The sequence below is a fragment of the Dromiciops gliroides genome, chromosome 3 (genome assembly GCF_019393635.1).
Source record: "Dromiciops gliroides isolate mDroGli1 chromosome 3, mDroGli1.pri, whole genome shotgun sequence".
Lineage (NCBI taxonomy): Eukaryota > Metazoa > Chordata > Mammalia > Microbiotheria > Microbiotheriidae > Dromiciops > Dromiciops gliroides.
The window spans coordinates 585,025,330-585,035,665 of NC_057863.1; the positions used below are offsets into that span (position 1 = coordinate 585,025,330).

The 10,336-nt window shown below is 38.8% G+C and overlaps 1 protein-coding gene across 1 annotated transcript; it reads right to left on the reverse strand.

The window, feature by feature from the left end:
- Window positions 1–1,794: 1,794 nt before the first annotated feature.
- On the reverse strand, window positions 1,795–2,796 carry LOC122749138 (olfactory receptor 52E8-like). Its single transcript, XM_043995341.1, has one exon. It carries the CDS (start codon window positions 2,731–2,733, stop codon window positions 1,795–1,797), a length of 939 nt encoding a protein of 312 aa, XP_043851276.1. The 5' UTR covers window positions 2,734–2,796.
- Window positions 2,797–10,336: the final 7,540 nt, after the last annotated feature.

Consider the following 10,336-nt stretch of genomic DNA (forward strand, 5'->3'; position numbering starts at 1 on the left):
TTTTTCAGAAGGTAGATCTCTATTCATAATATTCTTCAAGTATTAAGTGGACGACTGCTTGTCAACAACCCTATAGAATAGATGCCTCCTGTGACATTATAATACTCCATTTTAAAATTTATTTCAGAGTGGCCTGAAGCAAATAAGCTTTCTTTGTCCAGGTGAGATAATTAGGAGAGAAAATAGTAATGGGAATTGAGTGAACCACACTGTCTCCGTCTTATGATTCAATTCTGGAGCTAGCTCAGTTCCCTTTTTATTCAATTATGGGTCTAGGCCAATTTCTGTATTGTGTGAAAACTTTATTCAGTTGTGGGAATTGCGAGAAAATTGTATTACATTGTTTGAACCTATTCCTGCATAAATGGAAAACGGGACCATCTTTGCCGGCTACTTAGAGACCTAGGTTATGCTGACCAGAAACGCAGACAGATGTGAAGATTGATGCAAGGAGTTTTCTCAGAATTATACATCTCGAGCAACCTGTATGTTTTATGTCAAAACTGGTCTCATATTGGTCAATCAGTTATTGTTTCCATTTTCTTTTGATTGAATATATCTTCTAGGGCAGTAGGACAACTCTTTTTTCTGATTTCAGGGAATTTATTTAGAATCCCCCCCCCAAGTTACATGTAAAAACAAATTTTTACATCAATTTTTAAAATGTTGTGTTCCAAATTCTCTTCTTTCCTCCCTTCCCACCCCCTTAAGAACTCAAGCAATTCAATATAAGTTATACATGTGCAGTCATGCAAAACATTTACACATTAGTCAGGTTGTGAAAGAAAACAGACCAAAAAACCCCATAATACCATCAGGTTTTTTTTCTGTAAATGGATTGCATTTTTCAAAAGTCCTTCAGAGTTGTCCTAGATCATTGCTTTGCTGAAGATAACCAAGTCATTGATTTCAGGGAATTGCATCAGTTCATTTTCCCTATTCCAACTTGGAAAGTTCCTAATCTCTACCCTAATTAAATTTATTACTTAGATTACTTAATCTTATATCCTGCTTAATTGTTTTGATCAATTGGCCTTATTTGAATAATTGCTTATAATGAATAAAAATCTTTCTCCCCCTGTATTCAGGGTTCAGTGCCAATGCTGAGAGAGCTTGATCCCAATGTATTAGACAATTGGCATGCTGTGCTTAATAAATTGATATGCTCAGAAACTCAAACCTTTATTTCCTCAGTTATTTCATCTTTCACCCACTGCATAATCCCTTTGACTACTTAGATTTACCTATCCAATAAGCCAAGCCAACCTATCTATACATACATCCCATCAAAGAAACACCTATACATAAGTATATTTCCAGTACTTACTAGAATAGTTTTATAATTTTTTTTTAGTGAGGCAATTGGGGTTAAGTGACTTGCCCAGGGTCACACAGCTAGTAAGTGTTAAGTGTCTGAGGTCGGATTTGAACTCAGGTACTCCTGACTCCAGGGCCGGTACTCTATCCACTGCGCCACCTAGCTGCACCACTAGGATAGTTTTAAAGCTGTTATTTTAATATATATATTGGTATGTGGTATTCTGGAATGACAAAATCCAATGTACCAAAGCAGGCAGGCACCTTCTCTGCAACTCAGAGTGTTAGACAGCTGCCTGGGGCACTGAAACGTGGAAGACAACAGAGCTAGGATGGGAAATTTGAACCCAAGTCTTCCCATTTCTGAGGCCAGCTCTCCATTCACTATGTCACTTCACCTCTTTGAGTTTTCAAGTGAGCTCATTTTCTGTAGTAGAATGAAGAAAGAGTCCCCGAGACTTCCTTGTCCTTTTCATATCATTCTTTTTTATTGAAAAATCTCAAAACTCTCTCCCGGATCTGCTTGGTCCTGACCCCATAAATTACAGGGTTGAGGGCAGGTGGTACAACCACATAAAGATTGGCCAGGAGGATGTGGATGTAATGGGGGATGTTGTGACCAAAACGGTGAGTGAGGAAGGAGAAAAGGGCTGGCATGAAGAAGGCTAAGATGACACAGAAATGGGAGCTACAGGTATTAAGTGCTTTGAGTCGAGCATCCCGGGAAGGGAGGCGGAACACAGCTTGGAGTATCCTGGCATAGGAGATGATGATCAGAATCACATCCAGAAATAATATGGAAATATTTCCAAGGCCAAAAAAGATATTGACTCTGATGCTGGCACAGGCCAGTCGAGCCACACCCATATGCTCACAGTAGGTGTGGGGGATGACTCTGTGCCCACAGTAAGGGAGTCGAAGCAGGAGAAATACAATAGGAGCTATCATAAACAAGCTCCTTAGGAAAACCACCAGAGCAATGAAAGCAATGGTTTTGTGAGTAAGGATCATGCTATAGCGGAGTGGGTTGCAAATGGCAACATAGCGGTCAAAAGCCATAGCCAAGAGTACAATGCTCTCCATGACTGTGAAAAAATGGATAAAGAACACTTGGGCGACACAAGCCCCAAAATCAATAGCCCTCAGGTGAAACCAGAAGATTCCCAGCATCTTGGGGATGGTAGCTGTGGACAAACTCAAGTCAATTCCTGACAACATGGCCAGGAAATAGAACATGGGCTGGTGTAGGCTTCGTTCAGTCTGAATTGCATACAGGATGGTGATATTTCCCATAAGGGCAACCAGGTATAAGGCACAGAAGGGGAAACCAAGCCAGATGTGTGCACCTTCCAGCCCTGGGATTCCCAGAAGCAGGAAGAAGAGAGGATGGAACTCTGTGTCATTCAAAGAGGACATCTTTATGGGGGCTACCAACAACCATGATCATTTCTGAAGTATCTTCTATCCAGAGTGATAATTCACCACTTCCTTCTGGAGTCCTGGAGAAATACAAGAAAAATGTTAAAATCTTCTGTGTACATTTACTATTCAAGGGAATCTGGAAAAAAGAAGTATCTCCATCTACTGTCTTTCCATATCCCCTCATTCCCCTGTATTTTTCAGAAATAATTTCTCAAGGGTGTGGTGCCATTTGATGGCATAGCATGGCATGGCATTAACTAGGGGTCATCAGCTGCTACTTTCTCTTCTTCTCCATGGGTGTAATCTTCCAGACTAGAGAATTGAATAAGGTCAGTGGGGCAATTGAGGTAGTAGGAGAGGTGGTTCGGAATCACCTACCTTAAGACACTCAGCTCTTTTCTACTGTACTTTAGTCTATATCCAGTCTAAGTAAATACAGGTGGGCATTTAAGTGCTTTATCAGTGAGTCAAAATATTTTCAGGCACCCTGGATATATGGGGACCCCTGTCCTAGATACGGGGATGAATGAAAAAGAAACAGAGGATCTTATCTATACCATTGTGGATAATAGCATAGAAATGGAAATGCTCTCTCCACCTCTGTTTTTGTCTCTGTCTCTCACATTATATATATATATACACACACACACATACATATATATATACATATATATGTGTGTGTGTACATATATACACACATCTATATATGTGTATCTATTTATATATGTGTGTGTGTGTGTGTGAAATGTATACACACACAATAATATAGTGTAAAGAATAATGGGCTATCAGTGAAGAGACCTGGGTTCTAGGCCTGTTCTTGGCACTGATTAGCTTTGTGACCTAGGGAAAGTCACTTAAACACTATATTTCATAGCTTCCCCAGTTATAAAATGATTAGACAGAACTTACTGACCTCTAAACTTTTTTCAGCTCTGATGTAATTTTTTTTTAGTGAGGCAGTTGGGGTTAAGTGACTTGCCCAGGGTCACACAGCTAGTAAGTGTCAAGTGTCTGAGGCCGGATTTGAACTCAGGTACTCCTGACTCCAGGGCCGGTACTCTATCCACTGCGCCACCTAGCTGCCCCTCTGATATAATTTTGTAAAACAAATTAGACTAAAGGTTCTAGAGGGTAAGGTAGATTTAAGTAGAGAAATCTTAATAAAATGAGATTTGCACAAACTCTCCCCAAAGATGTACATAAATTAGCGGAAAATATAAGCAAGAACATTGCAAGGAAGAGACATGGTTTGAGCAAAAGCACAGGGGCGAGTCTTTTCTTTCTTTCTTTTTTTTTAGTGAGGCAATTGGGGTTAAGTGACTTGCCCAGGGTCATACAGCTAGTAAGTGTTAAGTGTCTGAGGCCAGATTTGAACTCAGGTACTCCTGACTCCAGGGCCGGTGCTCTATCCACTGCGCCACCTAGCTGCCCCAGGGGGCAAGTCTTTTCAAGGCATTAGAGGGAGCTAGGATAGGTCTTGTCATCTAATGGGCAGAGATGATAAAATTAGAATCAAAGGCTAAAAGGTATGACCCTCATAGTTAAGTGCAGTCGTTGCTTGGAAGTCAATGGCATTACAACAATAATACCCTATAAAGGGGAGAGGGGGAGGCTACTGTCTATGCTTTAAAATGTTACGACAATGAGGATCTGACTGACCCAGTTTGGAAAGTGGAGGAGTGTGTGGTGGGTAGGGATGAAGAAATGTAAATTATGGAAAAGAGGTGTGTATAGTAAAGAACCCTTTAAGAGGATAGCTCTGGGAGCCAAATCAAAGTGGTTAACCTGCATCTTACAGAATCCAGCAGATAGGTGATATTCAAAGTTTTCACTTTGAAAGACTAAGTATTCCATTTTGCCCAAGTGATTCATGTATGGCATGCTTTCACATTCTTTCACAATTCTCAGACACTTTCCTCTACTTGATTTAATTGATATAGGAGTCACCTAGTAAGGAAACTCTTGCCTCCTCCATTAGATTGTGAGCTCCTTAAAGGCAGAGACTGTTTACCTTTATATCTCTAGTGTTTAGCACAATGCTTTGCACACAGTAAAGCTTCTTTTTCTGATCCTGTCTTGTCTTCTCTTTCCATTTTTTCCTTTATCTCTCTAACTTTATCTTCAAAGTCCTTTTTGAGCACCTCTGTGGCCTGAGACCAATTCATATTTTTCTTGGAAGCTTTAGATATAGGGGACCTGATGTTGACATCTTCCTCTGAGGGTGCCCCTTGGTCTTCCTTGTTACTGTAGAAACTTTCTATGGTCCTCACCTTTCTCTGTCAGCTCATCTTGCCTTTCTTTTACTTGACTTTTAGCTCCTTAAAATGGGGCACTGTTTCCAGGCTGCAGTATCCCAAGCTTAAGAAGTCCCAGGTGGTATGATTTAAGGAGAATCAGGTTCTTCACTCTCCCGGCCTGTTCCCTGGTCCTTAGATGACCCCAGACCAACCTGCTAATCAACCAGCTTTGTGTGTTGTGGTTGTTAGCTCCGATGAGCCTGTGCCCCTCCCCAACCTGGGCCTCTTCTACTCGAGCCTACCTCCTGGTTCTCAGCAGGGTTGTAAAATCCAAGTTCTGCCTCAGCACCAGCATAGACCCCTGTAGTCTCCCCCCTGCCCAGGGCTCAGCCCACTCACCAGACTGTAAGCTTAGTTCCAGATAACACTGGTGCTTCAGCTGATTCAGAGGCTCTAGGGGTCTGCTTCTCTGGTGAGGCCTTCCTGGGACTGGATCTGTGTCAAGGTGACTGTGGGGTTGGGCTCAACTCCTGTATCAGCACAGTAGCTCCCTCCTTCTGACCTTCCAAGCCATTCTTGGTTAGAAGATGATTTCAGCACATTCTTCTGTGAGTTTTGATGCTCCAGGCATTTTCCTATGGCATTATTTGGATGTTTTTTGGAGCAATCGTGTCATGAGTTCGGGAGCTCACTGCCTTTCCTCCACCATCTTGGCGCCGCCCCACCTGTCTTGTCTTCTAATATCTCCCTGTGGCACTAACATTCAACCAGTCTCATTTGATAATCTTGTTCCTATATTCTTTTACTCAATTGATCACCAAATCCATAAATTTCCCCTCCATATCTTCTCTTCCATCTGGGAGAAGCTAGGTGGCAGAATATATAGAGTTCTTGTTGTTTAGTCATGTCTAAAGAGAGAGTCTGACTCTCTGTGACCCCAGTGCGGTTTTTTTGGCAATAAATTAAACCACTAGCTAAACAACTAAAGTGGTTTCCTATTTCCTTCTCTAGCACATTTTACAGATGATGAAACTGAGGCAAACAGAGTTAAGTGACTTGCCCAGTGTCACACATCTACTAAGTCTGAGACAAGATTTGAACTTAAAAAGATGAGTCTTCTTGACTTCCAGTTCAAATTGTGCCTCATACATTTACTAGCAATGTGACCCTGGACAATACTTTAGCTTAATTTTCCTCATATTAGAAATGAAGAAGTTGGATTCCATTGCCTCTAAGGACCCTTTTAGCTCTAAATCTGTGATGTCATATCCCTCTTTCTAATTTCATTGACACAATAATAGTACAATACTTTATCTACACTATTGTAATGGCAAACTTTTAGATCTTCCCTCTACTTGTCTTCCCACTTAAATGGTCCATCTTTCTTAAGACTGAAAAGAATCTTACATATAGTTGTAGTCATAACATACCACATTCAAAAATACACATTGGCTTCCTACTAACAAACATTAAGTTCAATCCACTTCAAACCAGTTAAAAAATAAAAATCAGTTTAAACCAGTTCAAGATAATTAAAACTGCAAAATCCCATTTAATCCACCTGGTGATATCTATGTATAGAGTTACCTTTCGGGTTGTTGAAAGAGTATGTTTGTTATGACCAGTGAGTTAGCTTGACAAAACTCTAATAGTCTGACTTAGTTAATTTTGTATTCCAAAGCCAAACTTGATTGTTATTCATTGAGCTACACAACAAGGCAGCAATCCATGGCAGACCATCATGACATATAGATATCATACACACACACAAACACATATATAGTATATAGTATTACACATGCAAATATATTTATCCATATTGTCTTTATTCATATCACATTTATCCATGCATATCTATGGCAGAATGGCCCAATAGGATAGGGTATTGGTACTTAGAGTTATGGTAGTCTGGGTTCTAATGCCACTGAAGAAATTTATTAGCCATGTGACTCAATCACTTAATCTTTCTGGGCCTCCTCAGTTACATCTATAAAATAAGGAGTTGGACCAAATTGCTTCTAAAGTCCCTTCAAACTTTAAATATTTGAGATTTTATGTCCTTAAGCTTTTAACTACTTAAATAACTTCAAGAATTACTTATATGTAGATGTCTCCCAGATACAAACCTATGTCCTGGCTCTCTCTACTGAGATCTTGTACAGGAAATTTACCTAGTTATCTTGCTAGCAGTTACTATGCAACATATATCTAAAGCAATGCTAATTCTCTTCCTCCTAAATAATGTCCTGATTTTGCTATTTATTATAGCTTCACTCTTTCTCATCCCCATATTTAGTTACTAAATCCTATTAATTCTACTCCCACTATTTCTATATCTATCTCTCTATCTATAGATAGATATACATATATATATATATACATATATATATATATATAGGTAGCTAGCATACCTTAAATCTTTAAAACTATGTTATAGTGTCTCTGTATTTATATTTATATAAACACATACCCACAATTCAGATGCATATAGAGACATATGTGTGATTAGATAAATTCCTTTTAAAATGTTTTATATAATTACACATGTATAGCCTATATCTGATTGCTTGCCACTTCTGGGAAGGGGAAGGGAAAGGAAGAAGGGAGTGGTAGAATTTGGAATTGAAAACTTTAAATAAAAATGTTTATTGAAAATAGATATATTCCTTTTGAATAGATATAAACCTGGTGTTTATAGTCTGAAAGCAGAAAAAAAGATGAAATTACTTGCTTTTAATAGCTCTTTCCTAAAAACTGAAATTCTGTCTCTGACTTTGGCACTCAAACTGCCATTTACCATATATGCTAGTCTTCAACCTATTGGTCCAAGGCATTGAATACTAAAATGCTTGTTTTTGAAGGACACTTAACTATAACCTCATTTTATATACAAAGTGATTGGACAAAGAATAACTTGGTCAAGTTTACATAATTCACTTAGTGGCAAAACTGCAACTAAAAATTCAGGTCTATTCACTTCTGGCCCTCTCCACTTTCCAATGCTATTGTTCATGATTGGATGGAACAAGCTTAAAACCTTGCCTTCTCTATGTATAAAGTTATAAATGTATATTACCGAATCTAAGATGCCTCTGGATGATTTTATCATAGCAGAGCTAAAGAAAACCACAGAAGTAGAACAAAAATAATCAATAAATGCAAACTATTAAGACAGAAGAGGGAATATGAAAGTTACCAAGTCATTAAAAGTATAGCTAAAATGAAGAAGGGCTTCTTTTAACTTCCTATGGAATATTTTCCTCTTTCCATTAATTTTAAGGTTTTCCCCACACTATAAAAGGTATCATGCCTTTCTTCCCCTTTGAACTATAGTTCCATTTTTCTTCTCCACATCACCAACAGATTTTTTGAATGTCATCTATACATTATCTCCAATTTGTTAGTCCCCTAGTTATCAACTCCTTTATGTTTATTCTCACCCAACACTGCCCATTTCAGTTATATTTAACTCCCTTAATATTCATCTATTCTTTCTATTGATTATCTCCAATTAATCTTATAAGTAGTTTGTACATAGTTGTTTACATGTTGCTTCTTTCCTCACAGGATGAATTTACTTAGAGCTTGAATCATGTTTCTCCCTTTTGTTGTATCTAAAGCACTTAACCCAGTGCTTTGCACATAGTAGGCACTTAACAAAATTTTGATCAGTTGAGCAATAAATTTCTAAGCATTGGAAAAACCAATTTGGATATTTTCCCTTCCTTTCTATTTGCAGTCTTAGAATAAAAAGTTGACAACTAATGCACATATCCATATGACTGATGTCTGGCTTAGATTTGCTAAGTAATAACAACAGTACTTCAATACTCTAATTATCTGTGATCTTGCTGGAGTGGATATTCCTTAGAATAAGAACCTCCTATGAACCAAATACAAAGGCCAATAAGCTCATTCTTAGCAAGTTTTGGAGAATTCAGTTGTATAACCATCACCATTTCGACTCGGGTGACTGAAACCAAGTCATCTCCAGTGCAAGGAAGAGATAACAATGGGGGCAGCTAGGTGGCACAGTGGATAGAGCACCGGCCCTGAAGTCAAGAGTACCTGAGTTCAAAGCTGACCTCAGACACTTAACACTTACTAGCTGTGTGACCCTGGGCAAGTCACTTAACCCCAATTGCCTCACTTAAAAAAAAAAAGAGAGATAACAATGGACCAGCAGAAAATCTAATTGAATAGAAGAGACTCATACATCTGAGAGGAGATGCTGAATTCTTACTGATCCACCATTGGTATATTTCTGGGCCCCACAGGTCCTTGCCAAGAAGCACAAGGAACAAATTATTCTCAACTAATTCTCATTCATCAGACCAATTTCCCCTGTCTTTCACTGTTTCCATTCCTGAGTGACCTATTTGCTCCACAGCCAAAGCTGTGACTTTTCACAATTCAGTCAGACAATTCAGCCAGACAAGCATAATCAGAATCATGGCATCTTTGCTTTTAGTCACTTTGGACTTTGTGATTATTAAGATGTAAGGAGTAAAGACAATATCCATCCACCTTATGGGATTCTTTTTTTTTTCATCAGACTCAAACTTCCTTGTGAACCTTAGTACCCTGACTTTGTCCCTCACTCTGCCTTCTATATGATTGCCTTTGCATCACACTTCAACTATGTCCCACTGTCCCTGTTGTTCCTTTGCCCAGTCCTATGATGATAATCTTAGTGTGTTTGGTTCCTTTCCCCAGCCCTTATAGTGTACCGGACTCACCAAATTCAGTCAAACCTCTGCATTCTCTGAGATAAGAATCTGAACACCACAGTCAGGTTCTACTGAGATCAGTGTATATTTTACTTTGAAACAGGATGTCTCCTGGGAATGGCTTCTCCATAGGAACTCCCCAGAGCCTAGACCATAGAAACAGAGAGGAAACAAGTTCCTGACAACCTAAGGCCTCTGGCCACTGGGACAATCAGTCTTCTTTTGGTCACCAGCTTCCCACAGAGACAGAAGAAATATCCAAAGGCTTTCACTTGTTCTCTCCTTTCTCCCTTTCTCACTGTTTACTCCCTCCTTTTCTGTCACTTCTTCCTGTTTCCTTTCCTGTCATAGTACATTTGTCTAAAGAATTTGAGTCCTTCTTATATGGTTTCGTATTGTATTTAGTTGTGAATGTGTCTTATACTTAATATACTGTATATTGAGTAGCACTGAAATCACAATTTGATATGTTTAATCCTTCCCAACATAGCACTCTATAGATCAATGGAATCAAAATCAAACAGAAACAGGGGTCACATAAGGATCCTGCTGGGCTATGTATGACTTATAAAGCAATATATTGATATTAGCTATGTTTTATTGTAGTCTTATTTAATTTTTTAAAGT

What these genes read in the sequence shown, in the direction of transcription:
- LOC122749138 (XM_043995341.1), bottom strand. Translation starts at nt 2,733, where the DNA reads ATGTCCTCTTTGAATGACACAGAGTTCCATCCTCTCTTCTTCCTGCTT.